The sequence below is a fragment of the Camelus ferus genome, chromosome 34 (assembly GCF_009834535.1).
Source record: "Camelus ferus isolate YT-003-E chromosome 34, BCGSAC_Cfer_1.0, whole genome shotgun sequence".
Lineage (NCBI taxonomy): Eukaryota > Metazoa > Chordata > Mammalia > Artiodactyla > Camelidae > Camelus > Camelus ferus.
Window position 1 is genome coordinate 18,733,993 of NC_045729.1, and position 26,403 is coordinate 18,760,395.

A 26,403-nucleotide genomic window follows, 5' to 3' on the forward strand; every position below is an offset into this window, starting at 1 on the left:
GAAGCCCAGCCCTGCCCCTTCCCAGCTGTGGGGACTCCAGCAAGTCTCTTTATCCCCCTAAGACTCAGTCTTCTCAGTGTAAAAAAGTGGGAAACAGGGTTTATTATGTAAGTTTAAAAAGATCACGTACCCATGAATGCTAAAACCACTGGGGGAAAGACTGACGGGGGTGCAACGGAGGGGACAGTCACACAGCCTCAAAGTAGCACCCCGCAGCGTACACAGCAATTACAAAGGACAGTGCTATCTCCGTGTCTTGGTGGAAACCAGGCAAACACTGCCTCAGCCAAGTGATCAAAACATCCCTGAGGACAGGACAAACCGACACTGACGCCCCCGCTATGGGATGAACAGAGAAGCACGCAGCGTCATTTGTGCAATTACGGCTGCCGACAATATCTACCCTGCATCTTTCCATGAGGGAACATCAAACCAATCTGAAACTGAGAGACATTTTGCAAAATAACTAGCTTGGACACTTCACAATTGTCAGCGGCATGAAAGGAAAAAGGGGGCTGAGAAAAATCTCCTGCATGAAAGGACACTAACAAAGCATAAAAAGTAAACACAATGAGTAATCCTTGGTGAGACCCTGGACTGAAGGAAGGAAGGGAGGAAGGGAGGAAGGGAGGCAGGGAAGGAGGGAGGGAGGGAGGAAGGAAGGATTATTACTAGGGAAATTAAGAAAATTTGAATAATGACTGTATAATAGGCAATGGAACTGTTTTAATGTTAAATTTCCTCTGACTGATGGTTCTATGCTAGTTCTGTGGATGAGCACCCCTGTGCCAGGAACATTCAGAAAGGAAGCCTCCAACATCTGCATGTCGCTCTCAGATGGTTCAAAAAAATATACACAGAGAAATGAAGCAAGAACGCGAAACTAGGTATAGGAAACCAGGTGTAAAAATTTAGCAGTTAGTGAAGTTTGATGTGCCACTGTACGTACTTACGACTTTGGGGAAAGGCTAACGCGCGTAAAGTTCTTAGCACTTATTAAGAGCTCGATAAATAGCAAATGTGAGATGCCGGTGATGATCGTATCCTGGTAACACCAAACGATTGAAGCTATTAAGATCTAACAAGGTCTATTCTATCCCTACGTCTCAGTTCCTGACCGAGATGGCTCAGCCGCTAGGCTATGCTGAGGTTCAGTTTTCACCGCCACAGAGCTGGAGGGACACCAGAGCCACATGTGGAATACCAAAGAGAAACGGGCCGCGGGGTGATGGTGAAGTTTATACAAATAATGAAGCCATCAGAGCCCTCTTGGGGCCGGGAGAAACCAGCCCACATACTGCAGTCGCGATGGCGACTCTCTAATTATTCTCATGAACTCTGTCCTGGTTTATTTTTCTCTTTTTGCATCCTCTTTCAGATTCTGATGAAACTATCATCTCTGTGCTTTTTAAAATGTCCTAAGAAACTTAAGAGGGGAAAAGCAATGCCTATTTTGGAAGGCGTGAGGAGAAGGCAGGCGCTGTTGGATGGCTAATACAAGCCTACAAACGTTGATGGAATTCCTTCCTCTATGTCAGACATTTGGCACAGAAAGAGCAACAAGACCCTTTCTTGTCCATGCTTGAAGGTTCGTGACCCAGCAAAGGAGAAAACACAGAATCAAGAAATAGGACAAACCAGGGACCTCTTTGTTAAACACCATGACATGTGAAACATGGTAGGGTTATTATAAGTAGGCATTTACTAAATCACTGTTGAGTGAAAGAATGGCTGAGTGGATGGCTGGATGGATGAGTGGATGGAGGGATGGATGGGTGGATGTTTGGATGGATGGATGGATGGATGGATGGATGGATGGATGGATGGATGGATGAACAAGCAAACAAAGGAATGGAGAGGTTAGTTGTGAATAACTCTCTACACAGGCAAAGTAGAAATGTCCTGGGAATTGCCTCCTTAAGGATGTGTCTGCACCAAAGCTGCCAGTGGCTGGTTTTAAGTTCCTGGAAGCCTTGCACAAGCAAAATAGCTTTACAATGCCTAGAATCATTGAGAAAATATAAAAGAGTAAAGAGAGCCAAGCTTAGATATGGAGTAACTGAAAACAATACTTGAGTAAGACAGCTTATACTCACTGCCATATTTTAATTTTGTCCTAATCATATCTTTTCTTCAGCTCTGTACGCCCCAGGTTATAATTAAGGCACACCCTAATAGTTAGAGTGGTGTTTTAATGAGGAGTTTCCCTTTCAGAAAAAGCAAAATAACATGGCTGAATCAGGCGCCCCGTCTTCTGCCCCTCCTCAGTCAGACAGAACTAGCATAAATGTGTTTACCTTCCCCTACATTTCCTCCAACTGGGAGGACGACAGAGCAGTCGTGAGCACAGTGCAAGAGGAACTGCCGGGCTCTGGGGGACTGCCTTGCTAATCCAGCCAGAATAAATGACAGCAAAAGACAACAGAGGCTTATTTCCCAGGGAAGTGGTCTGATGGGGCGGTGAACTGTGCCGATTCTAGAATCAGACCTTGGGAAACTTCCCGAAACTTCCTAAGCCTCAATTTCCTGATCTAAAATGGGGACAACAAGAGCGTCTATCTCACAAAGCCATTCTGAGGTTGAAATGAAAACCGACGTGAATCCATCAGCACATCGTGTCCGGTAGTAAGCACCTGATAAATATTAGGTGTCACTGAAGGGTGTGAGGTAGAAGCAAAGCCAATAATTGGGATGTTCGGGGTGTTTCTGGTCCTTCACTGGTTGACCTTGAGCAGATCAACCCCGTCCTGGGCTTCAGCGTCTCCATCTGTAGAATAATGTTCATGCTCCCCAAGGTCTCTCCCAGTCTAAGATTTGTTACAATTAAAACCACAGCCCAGAGAGGAAAGGAAGCGAGCACGGTTTCCTCTCCCACTGCAATCTCTCTCCACATGGCCAAGGCTGGTGGGAAGGCGTGGAGGTACCTGAGGCCAGAAGAGGTAAGTCCCGCTGGATTTGGAGGCCCTGGGAGAGGCGGCAGGCCCCCCACCCCGCATCCAGCTACGTGTCGGATGCTTCTTCCCCTCCAGCGGCTGACTCTGTTGGTTACCTACTCAACAGCCTTTCCGTCCTTCTTCCTCGAGCCCTGACAAAGTGAGCATGGACTTGGGAGTGGACCGTGATGGGTCTAAACCAACGGCTCTCGGTAGGAGGTGGTGCCCTCCCCCAGGGGAAACCTGAAAGAAGTTGACACAGTGACTGGAGGGCTCCACCGGTGCTTAACTACTGAGGGCCGGGCACGCCAGAGGTCCTGCAGCAAGCCGGACACCCTGCGCCAGCACACGGCATCACCCCGACGCCAAGATCACCCTGCCAAGGAGCACTGGCTGAAGTGTCCAGTGGGAGCCCATTCGCCCTCTGCTCCCGTTACCAGGAGGGTTTAGGCTTAGACACGGTCTGCTTTGGCCTTCCGCTTTCTGGCTTTCGCCACACCCTCTCCAGCACTTCTGGCTGGTGTGAGGTGGTACCTCACTGCAGGCTTGATTTGCACAAGCTTATTTTCAAATTTATACGGAAAGGCAAAGGATCCAGAATAGTGAAAACAATGTTTGAGATGGAAGAATAAAGTGGGAAGAATCAGTCCACTCAATTTCAGGACATTGTATCAGTAACATATCTCTGCAGCAACTGAGACTGGACAGTCTGGGCGGAGGGGGAGACACAGACACCAATGGAACAGAACAGAGACCCAGAGACAGTCGTGCATAAATGTGCCCAAGTGATCTTTGACAAATCTGCAAAAGCAATTCTATGGAGGAAAGATAGGCTTTTAACAAACGGTGCTGGAGCAACTGGATATTTATAGGACAAAAAAAAATGTTGCTTGCCTTAAGTTATACCCAGCATACAAAAATTAACTTGAAATGTATTATGTACTTAAACGTGAAACTATAAACTTTTTAGAAAATAGCGCAGAGAAAATCTTTGGGCTTGAGTCAGGCAAAGAGTTCATAGACTTGACACCAAAAGCACATCCTGTAAAAGGGAAAACTGATAAACTAGATTTCATTGAAATTTAAAACTTTTACTCTGTAGAAGACCCTGTTACGAGGATGAAAAAGACAACTCACACACAGGGAGGAAACATTTGCAAACCACCTGTCTGACAAAGGACTGGCAGCTAGGCTACAGAAGGTCTCAGAGCTCCCTAGTGAAAACCAAACAATCCTGTTAGAACACACACAGAAGACTCCCAGAAGCATTTCACCAGGGCAGAGACACCGACGGCAAATGGGCACATGGAAAGACCTCCCACAGCCCTGCCACCAGGGACATGCAGACTTAAATCGTATCAAAGTATCACACACAGGTATCAGAACGACCAGAGCAAAAAGCAGTGGCAACATGGGGCGCAGGGGAGGGCATACAGGAACAATCACTCACACGCTGCCGGCGGGCGTGGGAAATGGTGCAACCACTCTGGAAAACAATTAGGCAGTTTTTAAAAAAATTAAAAATATAACTATCATAGGATGAAACGATGGCATCCCAGAGAAATGAAAACCTGCATTCACACAAGAAACCTGCTCCTAGCAGCGTCAGTCACAGCACCCCCAAACTGGAAGCAACCCAGGTGTCCTTCCATGAGTGAACAGTTAAAAAGCCACCCCAGGAATACTAAGCAGCAATAAAAAAGAATGACTGACTGATGCATGAATTTCCAGAGAATCGTGCTGGGTGAAACCAAAAGATCCAACCCCAGAAGATCACAGGCCACATGATTCCACTTCTATGACTTTCTTGACATGACACGATTGTAGAAACGAAGAACAGATTAGTGGTTGCCAAGGGTAACAGAGGGGTGTAGTAGGAGGGAGGAATGTGGGTGTGGCCGTACAAGGGTGACATTTGAGACCCTTGTGATGGAGATGTTCTACACCTTGAATGTGTCAGCGCCCAAATCCTCAATATCCTCTTTGCAATATTGACCATAGTTTTGCAAGATGTTGCCGTGGGGGAGACTGGGTAAAGGAGGCGTGGAATCTCTATGTATTTTTCTCATAGCTGCATGTCTATCAATAATGAGAGCAAAATAAAAGTTTAACTTTTAAAAATTGTGCCTGGGTGCAGTCAACAGATCTGTTGAGCCAGGAAGCCCATCCCAGTCTGGTGGATGCTGGAACAGGCCCCGCAGACAAATATGGGGGGAAAAGCCGACAGCCCCACGCGGGATCAAGACAAGCGCGCCCCAATAATTCCCTTGCAGGAAGAGGAAAGGAAAAGAATTACCATACAGGCTGATTTACAAAAGAAACCTCCATCAGCCTGAACCCTTCGGAAGCCAGAAGCTTGGCTCAGCCTGGCACATGGTCAAACAGCGCGACCCCGCCTCTCCCCAGCGCGCAGGGGCCCCTCCGACACAGACTAGGGGATGTGACCCATTCACACGGAGTCAGCAGTTTTCGACATGTGTTTGCAATCCGAGGCTTCCTGGGCGGTGCGTGGGCCCCTAAGAACACGCCTTCCGAGAACTCTGGTTTGGGGTGCCAGGCCAGGCTGGGCTTGGAGTGGAGTCCCGGCTGAGCACAAACAGGGGGTCAGAGGTCAGTTCCCCAGCCGGCAGGCCGGACTGTGGGCCTTGGGGTGCGAGTTGGGGAACCGCTCTCAGTGGGTTTTCTCGGGAAAAGACCATTTGCCCCTGTCGGACTCATTCTGGAGAAGAGAAGCCCCGCAGGGCCCGCCCACGTCTCCACCCCCGCCTCTGCTGGGAGCCTGGGGTCTCGGCACAGAGCCCCGACCCCTCCCTCCCTGCAGCCTCCTCTCCAGCTGCAGGGAGACGCTGGCCCCGCACGTGAAGCCAGGCGGCTGCCTCTCCCCAGCCCCCGGCTGCCGCACCCACTCAGCCTGGCTTTTGCGCCGGTTTCATCCGTTCCACACAAGTCCCTCCCCAAGGAGCCGTTTCTCCCTCGTGCGCTTCATAGGCATTTCCAGGGAGTCCACAGACCACACTCCCCAAAACAATGTTCTAGGGTGTGAGTTTCATGGATACCCCATGTCATCTGCCCCTACTGCTCTCAAATTCCTTCACAGATGGGATAACGGAGCTCTGGAAAGGCCCATTCTTTCTGACTTAACGCTAACATCCTTCCAACAATCTCTTCTCCATCGGCTTCAGGAAACAAAATTCAGTTAGGGGCGAACACTTCCCTAAGCTGTGAGCACACACGGCCTCTGTCCAGCCCGGGGGCAGAGTCGTCCCCCACCCCCACCCCGGCCAGGGTCTCCAGGGGGCTGTCCGCAAAGGAAAGTGACCGACAAACTTACCAGAAGCTCCTGACCAGGACCTTCTTCTGCAAACTTCTCTCTCTGTCACATGTGGCCTCCGGGCCCCACGCTCTGGAAAGAAATTATTAGCGAGCCAGGGGGAGGGGGATGCCTTCCACACGCACACGGAGGTTTCTCAAGGCCTATGCTTTTGTCTGACAGGGGATGAGGAAGGCAGGGAGGAGAAACGTGAGGAAAACGGCAAGGAAAACTGTCCAAATGACTAGGAAACCTTGTGCCAGAAGGGTTGCCAAGCTCTGAGGTCCTGGTCCAGCTCCCAGGACCAAACGTCACACCCTGATGAGTTACAGCCAGGGTCCTCCAGGGCAGCGGGATGGGGGCTGGGTGCAGCTGCACAGCCGCTGTCACCCCTCCCTGCTGGGCCGCCACAAAGTCCACGTACACGGCAGGAAAAGCAACGGAGCAGGTTGGGGACGGGGTCAAGGGCGGTCGACCTGGAGGCCCCCGAGTGGGCTTCCGGTGTGTGGGTCGCACGCTCTGTAGTCCACATCCTCATTAGTAACATACAGGTGTTAACACCCATCTCAGGAGGTGAGTGCGAGAGGTCAGCTTTAGGAATACGTTTTGCCATGAAATAACAGAAAGCCCTACTGCGATGCCTGAAAGAATCAGGAGTTTGTTGTTCTCACAGAAACCTGGAGGTAGATACACCAGGGCTCAGACACCTGTTCAACTCTCATTGATTCTAAGACCAACCTTTTTCTTTCCCCTGCATTTTAACATCTTGGGAATCTGGATGTGCTTTGCAGACAAGTTGGGGTAACTCGCAGCACTTTATCTTTCCTAAAGGTACTTAAATAAAGGTGTGTCTTACAATATTGATTATGTTTCAGTGAGAGACAATGTGCTCTCAGGGGCTAGACTCTTACCCTGGTGGGGTTCATCCTCGTGCCTTGCCTCATGGTTGCAAAAGGGCTGCTGCACCTTCGACCATCACATCCACATTACAGGTGAGAGGAAAAGAGACGTGGGAAGGAGATTAAAGTTCTTCTCTTCTGGAAACTTTGTTTTTTTTAATTAGGAGGAGATGATCTCTCCAACAAATATCCATTTCTATATTATGGGCCAGAACTCTGTCACACGGCCATCTCTTGGGTGCTCAGAAGGTGAGTTTTAGGTTCCCATGCTCTATAAAAGGGGCAGGCACAGGAGAAAGCGGGAGAAAGAAGGTGGTTAGACCTGTCGTGTCTGTCCCCTCAGGTAAAATAACAAGTCCAGCCTCGGGCACATTGTAGAAGTTCCCCAAACAGCATCTCTTTACCTCCACACACAGCAAAAATGCAAGTGTTCTGTGTTGGGGAGGAGGGAAGCCAGGCCACCAAGCAGCCTCACTTCTGGGAACACGACCAGCAGCCCTCCCTCGGGATGCAAGTGACTTTGCCCAGGGAAGAGCAATACACTCGCTTCTCTCCTTTCTGGTTCTGCAGGCCCATCTCCGCAGGCTCACACCCCGCAAGCGTCTGGTGCCAAATAAGGAAACCAGCTGTTTTGCCTTCCTCACAAGTGATTTTTTTGCTGTTCCTTCACCAAGTGAAGCTCTCGGGCACTCACACCCTGCAGCCCTTACAGCCTCGGCGGGAACTAGCCAGGCTGGCTGGCAACCCAGGCATCAGGCCACCCCATGGGCATACTCACTTTCTAAGATAACCAGAAAGGAGGTGATCTTTCTTCAGTTTCTCACAGAGGAGCCCACAAATCCTCGTGCAAATCTGTAAGCAGGGTATGAGCGTTCCTATCTGCCAAAGCTGCAGCACAGAGAAGGTACGAAAACGTCTGAAGCAGGGAGCGGAGATGCAGACCCGGGTCTGTCTGGGGTGGGTTCCCTGCCCAGGTTAACTCGCTGCCTCTACAGTACTGCTTGCTATTTAAGTCTCAGTTTTAGGCCAGAAAAAGCGAGGCATCTCCTCCAGCATCAGGAGCCCATGGAAAGGGGAGGTGCTGCAGCTGTGGGTACCCCCAGGACCTGCTCCTCGGCTCCTCTGCCTGTGCTGAACGGGTGGTGCGCTGGAGTCACAGAGGTGGCCAGCACGTGACCACTGAGATCGGCCAATCCGGTTCCCTCCAGGACAGGTGAGGACACGGAGGCTCTGGTGGCAACAATAAGGAAAGGGACCAGGACTCAGGCCACTTAACTTCTAGGCTCCTACTGGTTTTCAAGCTGTCAGATGGCCTCTCCCTGTCACTCGAGGGCCAGGCTGGGAAGCTGCCCACTACCAAGTCTACCTTGTGGATTAACATTTGTTCATTTCACAAATATTTTTAGAAAGATTACCAAGGCCTGGCACTGTTCTGAGCACTGGAAATACAGTACAACAAGAGATGTTCTCGTGGGGCAGACAGAGGTGGTACACAGAATGACCAGGAGTGAACTTTAGAACTTGGGTCAGGGAAGAGCTCTCCTGGGGGTGGTCACACTTGAGCAGAGACTTGAATGATGAGAAGAAAGCAGTGGGTGAAGGTCTGGAGGAAGAACTGTCCGGGTACAAGGCCTTGATGGGGAAAGGGCTTGGCTCACCAGGAGAGAAAGGAAGTCGCTGGGGCCAGATTTGGGGAGCCAGGCAGAAAGAAAGTGACCAGGCAGAAGGGGCAGGCCAAGGGCAGATCCCATAGGATCCCGGAGTTTTGCTTCTGTTCTCAGTACAATGAGAGGTCACTGGAGGGGTTTATGCACACAAGTGCCATGCTCTCATGCTTTAAAAAGATCGTTCTGGATGCCAGGGAAAGAACAGAGAAGGGGTGAGAATATAAAAAGACAGTGCCAGCAGTCTTCCAGGGCAGAGCCCAGTTAAACCGAAAGCTCAGGCTTTCACGGCTTTGGGAAGTAACAGAACCTGGGGTTTTCACAGGGCTGCGCATACATCTGTGCAGGTTGTGCACTGCTCAACTCCAGGGGTGCCTGTCACATAAACGCAGTATGACCTTGGACTCGGTAGCATCGGTCTTGTCCACACTCTCCCTCCATCTCATCTTCTCTCAGTTTCGTATCACCACAGGTCCTCCAATTGGCTCCCTCACCCCAGCACTGCCATGCCGGCCTTTGGAGACTGCCCCCCATTCTTCCCTCAGCTGCACCACGCGGGTTCTGTAGCCCCTGTGTCTCTCCCAGTCTCCCCCCATTTCAGGTTTTCCTCCACGAGGACTACTGCAACTCCCACCTTCTGAGACCCCCACCCCACCTCCCCTCTGCTCCCCTTTCACAGCCGGAGGAGGGTCCTGTCAGCTCTCCCTGCGTCCAGTGGCTTCCCCGGCCCAGCAACCTGGTAAATGTGTAACCAGGCTCGCTGCGGCCAAGTTTCCAAAGACAGTGGTTGGATAAGCTCAGGCTTTCACGGCTTTGGGAAGTAACAGAACCTGTCAGGCGCCGTGGGTTAGACCCAGCTCCCGCAGCTCCACACCTGCCCTCTTGCAGGGCAGGACAGGACAGGTGGGGTCTGTCCACTCTTCCTCTTCTCTCCAGTCCAGGAAGAAAACTTGACTCTCCCTGGGCCCAGGAAATGGAAAGCTGCTGGCCCGCAGGGCTTCCAGAGGAGCAGGGAGGCAATGGGTCTTCCTTGTGTGTGTAGGCGGGGGGCACAGGGGAGGCTCTTATGATCAGACAGGTTTGTCCCTGGAGTCCCTGGGCACCCCCACCGCCAACTTCTCCCCGGACTCTGCTAGTTTCCTGCCCCACCAAGGGCTCCCCTGGGGGTAGCGAGAGCAGGGAGACGTCCGGGTGAGGGTCTGCAAGCCGCCCAACCCATTCCCCCTCCTCGCAGGGACCCCCGGGCCACCGCACCGCTGCCCAAACTCCAACTCGATTCACTCTGTGCGCTCTGAACGGAAAAAAAAAAAAAGCTAACCGCAAACAAAGACAGGACGCCGGCGGAGGCGGGAGAAGCAGCCCCGGCATTGGAGGGGCGCGGGGGTGGGCGCTCGGGAGGCGGGGCGCGGCCGCAGGAAGTGCGGAGCGCGGGGCTGAGCGCTCGCTGCCTCGGACCCGCGGGCCCTGCCAGGCCCCCCACACCCACCTCGGTGCCGGCGGCGGGTAAGTGCGGGCGGGGGCGCGCGAGGGGGCCCGGCGGCCGCTCCGGGTCCCGCGGGGAGGGGCGCCCGCCCGCGGGGCCCCGGAGCTGGAGCCGGAGCCGGGGCGCGGGCCTGGCGGGCAGGGGCAGGACTTGGGGTGAGGGTGGGGGCAGGATGGAGGCGCCAGCGCGGCGGGGTGCTGTGTCCACAACTGTCCTTGGGGTCCGCTGTCTGCACTGTGTCTGGGGCGGGAGCTGTGGCTCTCAGCGCGCGGCTGTCCCTCCTCCAGACGTCATTCTCTTTGTCCACCCCGACTCCTGGCGCCTGGCTCTTGCCACAGGCTGGAGGTGGCAGATCCAGAGCCGTGCTGGCTAGAACCGGACGGTCCTGGGCTCCGTGCCCCAGGGTTTGCTCAGTGCTGGCAGCTGGCGTGTCTGCTGCAGGCACAGGACTGTTCTGGGCGGGTCTGTCTGCCTGTGCAGGGCTGCCCACGAGTCCCACGGTGCATCTGTGTGTTTGTGGGGACCCGGCCCTGCGGGCCCTGTCACCTGTGTTTCCTGCTGGTTCCCGTGCATACAGTTGTCTGGCGTGGCACGGAGGGACGGAAGGTGTGGAAGGTTCTGGGGTGCGTTGTTTTCACCAGCCATGTGTGCACACTCGTGACTTGGCTGGAAGACATGAAGGAGGCGGGGCTCCAGGAAGCCCCTCAGCCTAGGTCTTGGTCAAGTCCGCCCTGGTGGTCTGGGCACGTGGGCACACATGGTGAGGCAGGGGGGCGCGGACAGAAAAGGCAGCTTCTGGAAATGCCCCCACGTGCTGAGGGCAGGTGGAAGCGTGGGGAGAGGACTGGGTGCTGTTAGGCCAGAGTGGATGGTCTGTGTTTAGGCTGCAGGCAACGGGATGATAATGAAAGACGCTGCAGTTGGAGCCTGGAGACCAGGTTTGAGTCCGAACCTGGTGGTGGCCACTAGGACAGTAGTGGTGTCCCTGCGCCTGTCATTCTGGGGCTCAGTTGCCTTGTGTGCAAAATAGGACGAGCAACCTGTCCTGCCTGCCTCGTGAGGTGCCTGGGGCTCCAACTAGCTCACCCCCAGGAAAGTGCTTTGACAGCAGGAGGGCTCCCAGAGCAAAGGGGCAATGCTGGGCCCACGGCGCCAAGTCGGGGCTTTGGGGGGCGCTTCAGGGGCCTGGTTTGCAGGTTGTGGAAGGAGCAGTGTTCCTGCTGCTCCCCAGGGCCGCCCAGAGAAAGGAGCGTCTGCCCGGCACCAGGTCTCCATCCCCGGTGGGTGAGGTGTGTGCAGGCCTGTGTGGGCCGTCCAGCAGCACAAGAGGAGCCGGCTTGGCTGGTCTTTAAATGGTAGCCCTGGAGCAGCGGGGCTGTGCCGAGCGCCTCCGCCAGCTGAGCCGGGACCTTCACACCCGCCGGCTGGATTTTCTTCCTGTGCCACCACTGGCAGCTGCCTGGGGCATCTTCTGCAGTTCGCAGCCTGGAGATGGGAGAGTAGGAAGCGCTCTGTCCTAGATCACCAGCCTGGGCTGTCACCCTCAGGGTTCCGTCTCCCATAGAGCCTCCAGCCCCCCGGACCAACACTGTTCCTTCGAAGGAGGCCAAGGAGAGTGTCCAGAGTCCTGTAGCCCTAGACTTTGAGACACGGTTGTGATTTGTCACTCTTGGGTGTCACCTGTCACCAAGGCTTCTTGGCCTGTAGTAGGAGCTGTTCAGTAAATACTGCAAAAAGAAAGTGCCCTGGCCCGGGGAGCCTGGAAACCCGGATGAGGTCCAGCTTGGCTCCCTGCCCACCGCGTGACTTGGGGAGAGGCCCTTCACCTCTCTGCCGTCTGTTTCCTCGTTGCTCAAAAGCGGCATCTTTCCAGATGGCCGTTCTGATCTCGGCTCACGTTACCCATCCTCACGGAGGAAGTGACCCCTTATCTAAAGTAATCGTCTCCCAGCCTCGGTCACATCGCCCTGATCTGTTCCCTTCACAGCACTCTGCGCCGTCTGAACCTCTCCCTGCTGTACCAGGCACACCGAGAGCCTAGCGGAAGAGAGGCCTCCTTGTCCTGTTGCCTGCGGGCTCACCGTGCCTGGAAGCTAGTGGCTGCTCCAGAAAGGCTGTGTCTGTGGGCGAATCACCAGTTAAGGGGGGTGGATGCGTGTCTTTCAGACTGTGGTCCCGGAAGCTTTTGCGGGGGGAGCGGCCCCACAGGCAGGCCCCTGGGCTCCGCGCACCCCCGGCTCAGGGCTGATCTGAACTGCAGGCTGCCTTCTAGGTAGAACTTTGTTTAAAGAAATGGCCCTCCCGCCAAAATAAAACTAGAAAACCATTGTGTCAGAAGTTGATGGGGCCTTTTCAAGTCCCAGTTGAAATACCAGTCCTGGGACCAGGAGTAGCACACCCCCGGCCCTCGGGGGGACCGAAGGCCGTGGCTCAGACCCTCAGCGCCGCCGCCCCACCAGGCGTCTCTGCTTGGCCGTGGGATTCCTCATGTGGTGGTTTTGTTGCAACTGCTTTACTTTCCTGAGTTGGGGTCAGGGTCAATGTGAGAGTGGTTCTGCGCGCAGCACAGCAGTGGGATCCGGGGCTCTGGACCAGGAGGACACGGTGGGCACTGCAGAGAGGGTAGGACGCACGCTGGGACTGGAGAGCCACCCGTGCGGGGGCCCCGTCTGTCATCGTCCTGCCTCGGGTGTGTCCCAGGCAGACTGCCTGCATGGGTCTCACCTGGGACTTTGCTCAGCTGGGTTTTTCTTGAGGAGTTGGCCCTTCTCTCTGAGCAATTCCTGAGCCCAGAGGCCTCGGTGGATATTTAAGCAGCCATGTGAGCTCCATGGAAAACATCCCCCATTTGTCTCTTCCTATAAATTCATTTGTGAATGGTGGGGTGATTCCCAAGTCCAGTGCTGTGCCCGGTTTTGGGTACAAAATGCAGGTTAACCGTCACCTTTGCTGAGCCCTGGGAGCGGGGCATCAGTGGTGGGGTGGGGAAGGAAGTTGAGCTGTTCTGGGGGGTGTTTCAGGTGGCTGGTTGAGGAGGGAGACTGGAGAGAAGTGGGGAGAAGGGACCTGAGTGCAGACAGAGCTGTCTGTTCATCCCTTTGACCGTTGACCTTGCTTCTTGTACGTGTCCCTGCTGGGCTGACTCTTGTGGGCTCCCGGGTCCATGAGGTTTGTAACCTCCAAGACAGCACAGGCAGAGGGCAGAGCCCACAGAGGTGGTGGAGGGAGGCGAGGGGCCCGGGGATCGGGATCGACATCCACACGTTCACCAGGAGCCTTGACCCTCCAGCCCCGAGAAATCCACAGAGCCCTGGCCCCCGATCTCCGGGCGTCTAGTGGTGGAGGAGATGAAATTAAGTCCCAGGAGGAGAGGGGGGAACAGCTGAGTGCAGACTGTGGGGAGTGGGGGCGGGGGGCTCACCCAGGCCACAGCTGGAGCCCAGAGAAGGATCCAGAAGGATCCAGAAGGATGAGGGAAGTGCCGGTGAGGGCAGAGGGCCCGGCGGACATCCAGCGTCTCTGTGACCTCACTAAGCCCTGGACACCTAAGGGATGGTCTCTTATGCCTGGTCTGGGTTCGGGTGCCCAAGGCAAGCGTGGAGGCGATGCTCAGCGGAGGGGCCCGGAGTGCCCACGTGTCTGCAGACAGCAGTGAACAGTTTGGGGAAAGGTTCACGGCGAGAAGGGCTTGCTGGAGGTGAGGGCTGTGCAGCTGTCTCACCTTCATACTTGGGGGGCACTCGGCCTCTTCCCGGTTACCCCCGAGGCCAGTCCTGCCCCTTGCCCCCTCTGGCCAGAGTCTCTCCGTCCAGTGTTCACTGCCCCCACCCCCCGGGGTGCGCAGGTGGCCCTTCTTAAAGGCTTAAGGAGCCTTGCTGTCAAATACCAAGAATTCAAGACCCGAGGGGGTTACAGAGGCTCAGGAAATGTTAGCGGGGAAGTTGCTGTGCTGGTCCCTGGTCTCCCGAGATCATGAGGCGGGTGCCTCTCTGATGGTTAGTGGGGGGTGACCAGAGGTGGTTCTCACCCTTGTCCTGAGTGACGAATTCCTCCTCTTCTTTTTAAACCCAGACCTCATGCTTTGAAAGTTATTTTAGCATCCAAACTTTAGTATAAATGACAGTGTGTTTCTTCATCTGAAAAAATTAACCAAAGACCATAAAACTGTAAGGGACTGCATTATCCAGGGCCCACCTGTCTGCTTTGTATCATTTACATTTTTAAAAAAAAAATCAGCTTCTGTCATTTACTAACAGATTCAGTTAAGAGCTTTAAAGGGCTCAGAAAAGAAAAGAACAAAAGATGAGAATGAGCTGGGGCCGTGCAGTTTGTCTGAGATCTGGCACAGATTGCAAAATTTTAATAAGAAAGTATTATCTATCCTGGTTGATCGTGTGGGGCGGCAGCTGGACTTGGCAGCATCTTTGAAGGTAAAGGCCCAACCTCCTTGAAATATTACAAAGGGGTTTCTCTCTTTGAAGCCCCTCCAGGGGTCTGACATTTGGGCAACAGTGTCGCAAACCCTAGTTTCAAAATTCTGTTCCCCTCCACCACTTGAGGAGAGCAGTTACGTTTATTGGCTTTCTATTTCTGGCAACGAGCGCAAAGCTGGGCAAACAGTCGGAGTTCAGCAAATGTCCAGTGGGTGGATATTTCAGGAAGGATTTATCAGGCATCCCTAAAACTGTGCCTCAAGGAAAAAACAAATCCCTCGCTCGGGGCCCTTAGTTCAAAAAGCAGGAGAAAGTCCTGTTAAAGGTACTAAAATATAAAGTTTTTTCCCTTCTTCCATGACCCCTTTCTTGACTTGTCTTGATAATTTGGTTTTTTTTTTAACTTGCTTTTTGATGACATTGTAAGTAAAGAAAAATTGAAATTGTAAACATTTGCATGAATTTTACCATTCACCTTTACATCGGGCAGTGCCAGCTTTAAATATAAAATTTGCAAGCAGAGCATCGAATGCATATGTGGAATCACCAGAATGACACAGTTCCCACGTCGCAGCTCGAACGTGCACGTGTATTTGGTTCTCGTCCATCTGAGTGGACAGGGTGCACAGAGCTAGCTCAACTGTCCTTGTTTCCTTTCCTGACACACACACTCCTCAGCACACTCCACCTCGGGCCTAATGGCAAAGGAGGGGCAGAAAGGAAGAGAAACTCCGCGTGCCTGTTTTCTTTGCTTCTGTCATCATTTTTGGTGTAAGCTGTTAACACAGCAGGAAGCAGCAGAAATAGGAAGGGACGGGGTATCACGGGTTCCTACGTTGGTCGTGTTTCTTAGAATGCATCGCTTTGTAGCCGAGCCCTGGTTCCAGCAGAGAGCCTGGCCTCCCGGGCTCTGTCCTGGACATAATCCCTCCCCTGTACTCGCTCTGAGGCTCTCTGGGCTCCAGGCGTCAAGGACGCCCTGGAATTCCGTGCTCCTGGGGCACTGGGAACGCCAGGTCACATGAGGCTGGCCCGTACACTTCTCCACTCACATGCCCAGCATCCCATGGGACATCACTTGCAAAACACAAGTTCAGAGGTAAATATTAAGGATCCGAGATGGGACGGCCGAGCACTAAGCCAGACGCGGGGCCCTGTGAGGCTGCACAGGTTTCTGGCCCCTGAAGCCAGTGAGGGCCTCAACACTGACTCACTCGTGGGGGTCACATTTTTTGGATGGTGGCCGGTTAGGGCAGATCTAATGCTTTAAACGGATGAGCCGGTCAGGTGCCCTGGATGCCACGTTAGTGATTTCTGTCTTTGGAAAACGCTGGAGGCTGCCGTTTCCTTCCCAGGTCTCCACCCTTCTGTTTTAAATCATTTACATTTTTTAAAAGTCCACTTAGGTCATTCACTCACAGGTTCTAGTGGGTTTTAAAGGCTCAGGGGCAAAGAGCAAAGGACTGGGGTGGAGGTGGGTGTTGTCCATTTCGTCTGAGGTCTGGAAAAGATTGAAAAGCAAAAAGCCTCTCTTGGAGTTCTGAGGCCCATGCAGAGAAACCCCCAGCTGCTCTGGGCGCAATGGTTCTTACCATGGAGCCAAAAAGGCCGGTTGGGATGGGAAGGGAGCAGCTCAGGGACCACGGCAGCCAGTGCTCCCCGGACTGGAGGGAAGGGGGGGAGCACCTGCAGGTGCCACGTGCCACTGCGGGGTGTGATTTGCACACAGAGGCTGAGGGAAGCCAGGAGTTTGACTCCAGAAGAAATAAACTCCTCTCTCTCTTGGGGGAGAGAGGGTGGGGCAGGAAGTTAGGACTTGAGGCGCCAGGAGAGAACAAAATACTCAGGAGGCAATTAGCACTTTCTGGGAGCGCTGAGCAGATCGCTGAGGGCTTTTAAGTCACTGGAGACGGGAAGTTCCAAGCAAACTAGGAAGCAAGTGCTGGTACCGCGAACTGAGGAGCGTGGAAGGAAGCCTCCCCTGTCCCCCTTTTTAAAAAAAATTTTTATTGAAATATAGTCGATTTACAATGTTGTGTTAACTTCCGGTTTGCAGCTTCAGTTACATACATATGTTCGGTCATACATACACATGTATGCAGTTCAGGTGCACGTATGTGTTCCTTTTCACGTTCTTTTTCATGATGGGTGTTTCTTTCCACAGGGAATTGAACAATGTTCCCTGTGCTGTACAGTAGGGAACATTTTTAATGTAGGATGGAAAACTGGGTTGGAGAAAACCGTGGCGACAGCACGTGGAAGATGAGCGGGATGAGCGGGATGAGCGGCGCCGTGCCCTCGGGTCCTTTGGCGGGGCTGCGTTCTACCTTGGTTTTACCTGACGGTGTGACTCATGCTCACTGTGAATAGTGCTTCCGTCCTTAGATTTACTAGTTCCAGGACTGGCTGTTCTCCCGGGGTCTGCAAGCTGTTTCTGGATGACCTGTGAGGAGGATTTTTACATGTTTAAAGGGTTGAAACAAACAAAACACAAAGAAGACGGCAGAGGCCAGAGGCCTGCAAAGCCTGAAACCCTCACTGGCTGGTCGTGTGCAAAAGCAGTTTGCGGAGCCCTAAGCATCAGACCCAGCCTGCGACGGCTGACAACTCAGTGCACCCAGGGCACGGTGGCTGGAGGAAGCTTAGCCTCCGAAACAGCTGTTCCTCCCTCTGAGATCCCAGCTGAATTCACTTGGGGTGCAGCCTGGGAATGGGGTTTAAAAAACCCCTCAGGTGGTTCTAGTGCAGCTAAGGTTCAAAAGTTCTCAAAGTGAGGTCCAGGACCTGTGGCGTCAAGTCCTCCAGCCGGTTAGAAATGCAAAATTCCAGGTTTCACCTGACCTGCCAGCTCAGGGACCTCGGGGGGGTGGAGGGAAGGAAAATGTGCTCTAACGAGCCCTCCATGGGATTCTGATCCCTCAAGTTTGAGACCATCGCGCTAAGGCTTGGCCTTTCAAACCTAGACCTGCTTGTTTGCAGGCAGATGTCACAGACAGTTAAGTGGCTGGCGGGGTCGTGGCAGGAGGAAGCCGGCGGGGCTGGGGGGACAGTGGGGCCTCGAAGGTTATTTCAGGGCTGGACATAACCGTGATTGTCATTTTACACAAACCAAGGGCCTGGGAGGTGAAATGAGGTGCAGGAAGCAGAACTTGGGACTAGAAGACCACCACCAACAGCAACAGTGAATGCCTCCTTAAAGTTTGTTGTTAATGACAGTTTTAGCTTTGGGCTCTATTTTTTATGACTATGTATGTGTTATGCCTTTTACTATATTAACTTACAGAAATTGCCCATTTGGTAAATGCAGGGATTTAAGCTCACTTCTTCCTTTTTTAAGAATTTTATAATTTTTTATTGAATTATACTCCATTTACAATGTTGTGTTAATTTCTGGTGCACAGCAAAGTGATTCAGTTATACATACACATGTCTATTCCTTTTCATGTTCTTTTTCACTGTAAGTTACTACAAGATACTGAATATAGTTCCCTGTGCTGTACAATAAGACCTTGTTGTTTATCTATTTTATATATAGTAGTTTGTATCTGTAAATCCTGAACTCCTGATTTATCCCTCCCCTCCCTCTTTCCCCCGGTAACCATAAGTTTGTTTTCTATGTCTGAGTCTGTTTTTGTTTTGTAAATAAGTTCATTTGTGTCATTTTTTTTTTTAGATTTCACATGTAAGTGATATCATGTGGTATTTTTCTTTCTCTTTCTGGCTTACTTCACTTAGTATGACCATCTCCAGGTCCGTCCATGTTGCCGCAAATGGCATTATTTTATTCTTTTTATGGCTGAGTAGTATTCCATTGTATACATATACCACAGCTTCCTTATCCAGTCATGTGTTGATGGGCATTTAGGTTGCTTCCATGTCTTGGCTGTTGTAAATGGTGCTTAAGCACCCTTCTGGACTATCCTGAAATAATTAAAATAAACAGTATACGCGTCTGGGAAGTTGGAAAGCTGTGTTGCTGACATTCACCTCATAACTGAGGATGAACTCTGTTCTCCCAACCGGCCCTTCACATGAGGACAGAGCCCCACAGGGTCCTTTGCCACCACTGCTGGCCCTCCAATGACGTAGCATGTGGGGCATTTTGAGGAATGTCCTAGGAATGAGAACCTATGATGGCCTGCCATGTGCCGGGCACTGTGTGAGGTTTTAACGTACATTCTCTCCTATAGTCATCACAGCGCTGTTATCCCATTTTATCACTGTGAATGTTGAGGCACAGAAAGGCTAAAGACTTTCCCCAAATCCCAGAACAAACAGACGGCACTGCTGAGCTTCAACCCGGGGGATGTCTGGCCTCAGAATCAGTGGGGATGGAGCTTGCCCGGGGTCAGGATTCACATAGCATCTCAGTAAATCTAAGCAGGTGAGCCTGTAGACAGTGTAAAGCAATTACTCCCTGCTCTCCCAAGCCTTGCCCAGTGTCCTCGGTGTCCGGGGAAGGGTGTGAGCCCACCCTCTCCACAGGCTGGATTGTTGATATACCATCTTAGAAAGAATTCAAGGACTGGAGGCACGTGGGCAACCAGAGATAAGGATTCCATCTGGGTTGTCAGGCATGCAGTTGCTACCCGCAGAGCTGGCTGGGTCCTTAAATCCTTCCTTCCTCACTTTGGAAATGAGCAGCCAAATCGATAGCTAAATTTTACATACTTCCCATTATCACCGCCATCAGTAGTAATGAGGCGTTCTCTTAGCGTTCGCATTCCAAAGCGCTGGATGCTTGGTGCCTCCTGATGCCCTGGTGTTGCTGGGCCTGGTTTCAACCAGAGGCCACGGGAGCTCAGAGATCATGCCTGTGGGCAGCACTGTGGCTCGGCACCGCTGCTCCCCCGCCAAACCAGGAGCACTGGCCTTGAGCCCAGCTCTTCTCAGACTCCCCCGTGAGAACGGAGAAAAGGCACCCACCCTCTAGGTCTCCCCAGCCAACACAAGGGAGCAGACTGACTTCCAAGCCCCTCCTCCGTCTCCTAGACCTAGGACATGCAGACAGCTCTCCAGGCCTTGGGAGCAATGGGTAGCGATGCTCCTGGCGGTGGTATGATGAGTCCCCGATGAGAGAGCCCGTGTGGACAATGTTCTGATGCCAAGTCTGTTTCTATAACATCCTCCCTCTGTAACACATGGAACTAAAGTTCTTTCTTGCAAGGAATTAGGGTAACAGTGCAGGGGTTGCTGGTTAGTTGCCATGCGAGTACATTGTTTCCTTGCCCAGAAAGGTCAAGTATCTCTAAAAAGACAAGTTTCTGTATGCTTGGCTCTCCTGCAGGGAGAAAATTCTAGCACTTTCCAAGGAGGGTTTATAAGTCCCTAGAAAATGTGTTTTCCCAGACCTGGGATGAAGAAACATGGTTTATTTATCAGGGAGCTTAGCAGCTTCCAAACTCTGTTCAATAAATTACATCATCTCCTGGACTTAAGACCTAACAGATTTACATGCAAGTCCCAGAGTGAAAACCGGGATTTAGAGTCGGATGCACGAGCCTTGCACGCACAAGCTCAGATCTGTCAGTCCTTGTGCCAAGGCAGAAAGTAAGCTGAACGGGGCTCTGGAGACCCAGGACCCCTGCCTCCCTCCCCAGCTCTGCCTCCGCCGGCGTCCTTGGGGCCCGTGTGGTCTCTGAGCCTGCTATGCCTGACACACAGCCTTTCCCTGGGGAGGTCACTGTCTGGCCTTGTCTGTGTCTGCTCAAAACAGGAACCTTGACCTTTTGGTGGCGGGAAGTCAGAAACCCCTCTGGGGATGTGCTAAAACCTGTGGAACCTCAGCACAGCAATGGTAACATTTTTTCATGCAGTTTCAGGGGCCTCCAAGTTATAACTCCTTGGAAGGAGTGGTCTTTGAGGCTTGTTTACTGCTCAGCCGCGGTACCTGCTCCAGAGACAGGACGGGCACTATTTTGAAAGCAAATGAGAAATTGTCCCAATCCTCCTCTCTGGGACTGGAGATGAGGTTTTGTGTCGTTTAGACCTTTTTTTTCTTTTGTTCGTTTCCTGGTGCCTGGGAGGGTGCGTCTGTGCCTTTCTGATTCCCGGGAGCAGGAATGTCCGTAAGCCGAAGTAATATGCACCGAAACTAAGGCTTGTGTGGGAGAGCGCCTGCTCCCCCAGAGCACCCCTCCTCAGCCTGGCTGGTCCCGAAGAGCCACAGGCATTCAGACTCACATCGCCCCTCAGTGGAGGCGCTGCTGGTGTGATGGGTTGGGGGTGGGGGCAGGCTGCCCGTCACCCACGCTTGCTGGCCTTCATGGTCACTTTCTCAGGGGTCCTCACCCTCTTACTCCCACTGGGCTGAGGGAGAAACTGGCTCAGGTCCTGAGATGACCTGCCCAAGGTCACTCAGCCAGTCAGGGTGATATTAATTTTCCCTCCATGTATGTGACAGCCCAAACCAAACCTCAGAGCACCAAGCCCGAGGTGCCGTTCACCCCCCACCCCAGCTCCCTCCTAGCCTGGGGGTGGTGGGGAGAGAAGCCCCTCCCACCTGCCCCCAGGCTGGTTTACTAGCTGCCCAGAGGACCTCCTCCAGGATGCTCCCGGTGTCCTCCGCAGGCTCCAACTGGCGAGGCTTCCCAAGCAGTTCTTGGAAATTGTCCAGCCAAACACACAGGGGCTGCAGCTGTGGACCCTCCCGGAGAGGCTGCCCTCTGCTGGGGACACCTCGCTGCCCTAGTGTCCCCAGGCGCAAGCCAAGGGCACAGAGCAGGGTGGAGGTGCTGGGCGGGAATCAGAGAAGCCAATGCGACGGCAGAAACTGGGGAACAGCCACGCCTCGGGAGCTGGCCTGGCGGTAACTAAGCTAGAGCATGTCTCCAGGGCAGCAGGCACCAGGAGCCCAGGCAGGAGGGGGGGACAGGGCCTGGAAGGCCCCTCCGGGGCAGCTCGGGGACTGGAGGAGGCGTGGATCTGTATCTCAGACAAGGCTGCGAGCACGTCCTTAAGCGCATTTCCTCCTCTGTGAAGGGGGCATCCTAAGAGCGCCGACCTCTTAGTTATCCTGAGGAGCCCCCCCCCCACACTGTCCTTACTGCAGCCGTCATCTGTGCAAGTGCCCGGCGAGCTAACCTCGGAGAGGCCGGACACTGCACCCTCGGGCCGCGAGCGGCGGCTCCTGCCACCCCGGGGCCAGGCCCGCGCGCCCAGGGCGGATGCCGCGTCAGAAAATGAGGTGGGGCTTTGGAAGACTTGGGCGGCTCTTCAGTTAAACATGGAGTCGGGGTATCACCCGGAGTGCCACTCCTAGGTGTCACCCAAGGGGCTTGAGAACGGGCGTCCAAACAAAAACATGTCCATGAATGTTCACAGCAGCGCCATACAGCGCGCTGGGGCCGGGCTTCTCTGTGGCTCTGGCTTTGAGGCGCGTGGGAGGGGACGCAGCGATCAGGTGGGCTTGGACGGGGAGGCGGGAATTAACACATCCCTTCGGCCGGAGAGGCCACGCTTCATCTGTTTTACATGTGGAGGTTCTGCGCACAAATATACTTGAAAGACTGTTTCACCTGCCAGAACACCAGCTTCCTCCTTGTGCAAATAAAGAGACAGTGGGGCAGTGACTTGCCTAAGTGCTGGCAGGTAGCGAGGGACATCCTGTGTTAGCTCCTTGCCTGCTGAAGCCTCTGTGAACTCTCACCGCATCCATTAGCGGACTCTCCTAGCATCCTTTTCTTTGGGAGTCATGGGAAAGGACCACCCTCGGTGCCCGTCCCTCGCCGGGGGACCAGGAGCACACACTCTCCCCGACCAAGTGCCCCTGGTGCGGAGCGCCAGCCTTCCCTGGGGGTGATGGCCAGGCAGCCCGCCGGACCTGGGGCCCAAGCACGTGTCTCCAGGTGGGCAATGAGAAGAGAAGCTCTTTCTAGGGGGGACGCACAGCTCCACTCATCCATGGAGGCCGGGGGTTACCATACAGCTCCACCTCTGAGTGTGGGAAAAACTGTAGACTGTTCTCATCTCTGTAATTAAGCTAGTTTTAGTGGGAAGCAGTTAAGTACATGTGACGGCAATGCATTGTTCCTTTTAAAGGGCTTTTTGAGACCTGGAGTGTCTGAAGTAAAACCCGTGCTCTTAGTTCCGAGAGGCGGTGATTCTCTTGGGTGGGTATAGGGTCTCGCGTCTCACCATCGGCCCCTCTGCTGCCCTGGCCTGGTCCACCTGCCCATCCAGGTGGGCAGCCTGGGCTGCTAGCTGGGACTGACAGTGGCCAGGCTGGCCAGGAGCACCAGCATCTTCCCCAAGCTTGTTGGAAATGCAAATTCTCAGGCACCTCCTCAGACCAGGTGGGGCCCTGGGGGCGGGGCCCAGCTACCTGTGTTTGCAAAAGCCCTCCAGGTGACTCGATGGCCTCTGAGCCAGAGAGTCGCTGCTCTGAGGCCCTGAGGTGCTGGCCTCGGCCGCACGGTGGAAGCCGGTTTCAGGCACGCCCGCGGCCCTGGTCTTGGGAGAGGGGAAGAGGGTGGAGATGTGCCGGGGGAATATTTTAAGGTCCAGGCCTGGAAGTAGCATTTCCACCCACTCACATTCCTTTGTCAAAAACTGCCACACGGCCAGATGTGGCCGCAGGGAGGGTCGGGAGAGGCGGCGCCCGCGGAGGCGGCCGTGTCCCAGCTACACCTGCATTACAAGGGGAGGCGGTAGACGCCAGCAGTCTCGGCCACCTTGTGAGTGAAGCTGAACTTTTTAATGCACTTCTCATGCTCTAGAAAGAGGGGAGGTCGTCTACCTAAAGGGTGCAGTTAACCTTGTATGTTTAAAAGGATTCATGGGGTGGGGGGTGGTCAGGCGTATCAGCCCCCAGATGTCTGCGCACCTGCCTGGGCTTGGTACCTGCCCCACCTGCTGCAGCCCTACCTTGGAGCCCCCCTCCCCCCCCCCCACTGAAAGAGAGGTTTTCTGGACCTTAAAGTCTCAACGAATTTCAAAGGACTGAAATCACACGACCACGTTCTCCAGCCACGATAGAGTCAAACCAGAAATCAGCAACAAAAACACAACTAAAACATCCTCAAAATATTTGAAAAATCAAGCAACACACATACAAATTTGGATCAAAAAAAGATACTGCAGTAGGGAGTAGAGAATACTTTTGAAATGAATAGCGAAAATATGACAAACTGAAGTGTGTGGAAAGCAGCCAAAGCAGTGCTCAGAGGGAAGCCCATAGCCTTAACATGCACACGCTCTCTTCAAAAACCAGTCATCATTAGGCTCTCGTAGGCTTACTTAGCATCTCTGCACTTCACTGTATGTTTATTAAATTTGAATTTTAAAAGTTTGGAAAAACAGGAAACATCTGTTGTAACAAGTTCACTGTAAAACACAAATGAGTGACAACATTCAACTATATCTTTTTGGAGAAAAATTTTTAAAAAAGGTTTTCTAAAAAGGTTTTTGCTGCACTTTCAAGCAAAATGTCCTTCCGCACTGGAGAATTTCAGATGATCAGTGTAAGAGGGTTTGGAAGCCTTTCAGATAACCCACCCAGCAGGAGGCGATGCACAAATTGCAATTTAGGGACACATTCGGGTGAAACAGAGTTTAGAAAGGGAGATGCTGGTAAGCGCTAAAAAGGAAGAGAAGACTGGGAAAAGTAATGTCTGAGCATGTGTTTTACAGATTCATCCTAAATGTGGTGAAGAGAAACCTAAGGGGGCTCTTTCCTGTGTCAGCTGCACCATGGCTGGGATGACCTCAGTAAAGACCCCGTCAAGCCCTTCTGACATGTAGTGTCAAACTGATGTCCCTGTGATCCTCTGTCACTCTTTGCCTGCCTCCTTCCACCTCTGGTTAGCTGATAGGTTCTTATGATTTTGAGGCTGATCACAATATTAGCCATAGTTAAATATTATTAATATTTGAATCCCCCTTCTTTTAAAATGACTGTCCCGTCTGAAGCAATCTACTTTGTTAAAGGATGGTTTTGATTTTCTGCAGGTGGGTTCTTCCCGGTCACCTGGGGATAGGGTCTCCTGTCGCAGCCGTTGAGGTGGAGTCTGCTAGTGGGCGGGTGGGCTTGGGCTCAGAGCCCATGAGACTGCACCCCCAGCTTTCAGACCCTGCCCTCTGGCTGACGTACTCTGCAGGGTTACCCACACCTTGTCCTCCTTCAGGGACCTCTTAGGGAGTTGGTTGTGGTAATGCCTTCACCCTGGCAGGGCACTGAGGCTGTAAAATCACAGAACACACAGTTCTAGCGAATTCTTCATCCCGTTTGGCCCTCACAGACACCCCACGGGGGAGACCAAGCTGGGCCGGCATCAGCTCCACTCCACAGGGGAGGAAGCTGAGGCTCAGGCGGCCACGTGGCTGGCCCGGGCCGCGCTGCTGTCGGTCACAGCGGGTGTTCACACCGCGATCTTCTAACCTGCGACCAGCACTGCTTTTGTTTCTTCAGTGATTCTTGCCGCAAGCAGTAGGCAAGTCCCCACTTCATGGATCAGACTGAGATGGTTTAAAAAGGACCCAGGAAAAACAGAGAAGAGCGACACTCGCCTACAGGCAAGCACCTCCAGAGACCCCGTGTGCATATGAACGTAGAGAGTCAGGAGGCGACCAAACCACCTGCCTCGGGTTGTGAGCACAGCCCTGACTCATCCACTGGACACGTGTCGGCACTTGCAAAGAAGGGAAAAATAGTCCCGAACTTAGGAGAACACGTGTCTCCAGCCATAGAGACTGAGCGTTCTTAGTGCTAGGATTTTAATTCAAGTTCCACCTCCAGCACCATCCACTTGATACCATATGTAACAATCGAACGTAAGCTTTTGGTGCAGAAGAGTCGCCTGCATCCGTCTACCTGCACACAACCACAGCCGTGATGTCAAGAACAAGCCGGCGGTGACCCAGAGGCCCCAGGCCAGCAGGGCGTCAGCGAGATGGAGGACCCGGGAGAAGAGCGTGTTGCCCCCAGCGGGTCCCCGAGCATTTGGTGTCTTGGCGGTGACAGCCCCCACGGCACACCCAACCCAGAATCCTGCCAGGATCGGGGACCGCTGGCCCTGCCAACCCTTGCAGCCCTCACCTGGGGTCTCTGCCCAGGGAAGAGCCATTCATTCTTAGCTTCAACCCAGAGGCCACCAAGCTGGGAGAAGTTACAAGAGGCCAAAACCAGAACTGCCCAGAGAAAAGTAAACGTCCATTTCCAGTCTTCAGCTCTCTCTCCACTTCCTAGGTCTGTGCTTCAGTTTCCTCTCCTGCCAAAGGGGTAGTAATCCTCTCGGAGGGTTGTTTTCAACATGACGTTAACGCATGCACACGCAGCAGTCAGTTCAGTGCATGTAGTGAATGGTGATGATCAGCCAATCAAAGTCCTGTCGGTAGCCATGGAGACAGGAAGCCAGCTCCCTGTCCTGCCACTAACCTGTAGTGTGACTTCAGCCACAGTGTGATCCCCACCCCACCCCTGGGGCTCTGCTTCCTCAGTTCTCCAAGGGGCTGAGCCAGGGATGTGCCGGCTCCTACCAGCCAGCCGTCCCATTCAGAGGCCTGAGGGAACCTCCCTTTTCTGACTGCAGAGGGACTGTCTGCCCACTGGGAATAGGCAGGGCACGTGGAAAATAAATAAAGAGGGCGGAGAGGACCGAGAAGGACCACACGTGCAGGCCTGGCAGCCAGGGTTCATTTGAAGCTTCAATTCAGTTACACGTTAACCCACTTAAACTTTTTGT

At 53.3% G+C, this 26,403-nt stretch overlaps 2 protein-coding genes across 9 annotated transcripts in view; one reads left to right on the forward strand and one right to left on the reverse strand.

Moving 5' to 3' along the window:
* LOC116661335 overlaps window positions 1-10,178 on the reverse strand; it is a 64,711-nt gene extending 54,533 nt beyond the window's left edge. For 2 of the 4 annotated variants that reach the window (XR_004317213.1, XR_004317215.1), the window contains exons 1-4: window positions 9,681-10,099; window positions 7,921-8,372; window positions 7,155-7,413; window positions 6,265-6,336 (exon numbers count right to left, since the gene is read on the reverse strand). Coding sequence is in view for 1 of the 4 variants with exons in the window: in XM_032473226.1 (XP_032329117.1) it covers window positions 7,362-7,413; window positions 7,921-8,030; window positions 8,249-8,372; window positions 9,681-10,174 (780 nt within the window). In the remaining 3 variants the exon portion in view is untranslated. Of the gene's footprint in view, window positions 1-6,264; window positions 6,337-7,096; window positions 7,414-7,920; window positions 8,876-9,680 lie in introns of those variants that run through there. The other 2 variants (XM_032473226.1, XR_004317214.1) reach the window with 2 other exon arrangements.
* TSPAN11 (tetraspanin 11) overlaps window positions 10,168-26,403 on the forward strand; it is a 49,901-nt gene continuing 33,665 nt past the window's right edge. For 3 of the 5 annotated variants that reach the window (XR_004317217.1, XM_032473229.1, XM_032473228.1), the window contains exon 1: window positions 10,171-10,309. The gene's annotated coding sequence lies outside the window, so the exon portion shown is untranslated. Of the gene's footprint in view, window positions 10,310-26,403 lie in introns of all 5 variants that reach the window. The other 2 variants (XM_032473230.1, XM_032473227.1) reach the window with 2 other exon arrangements.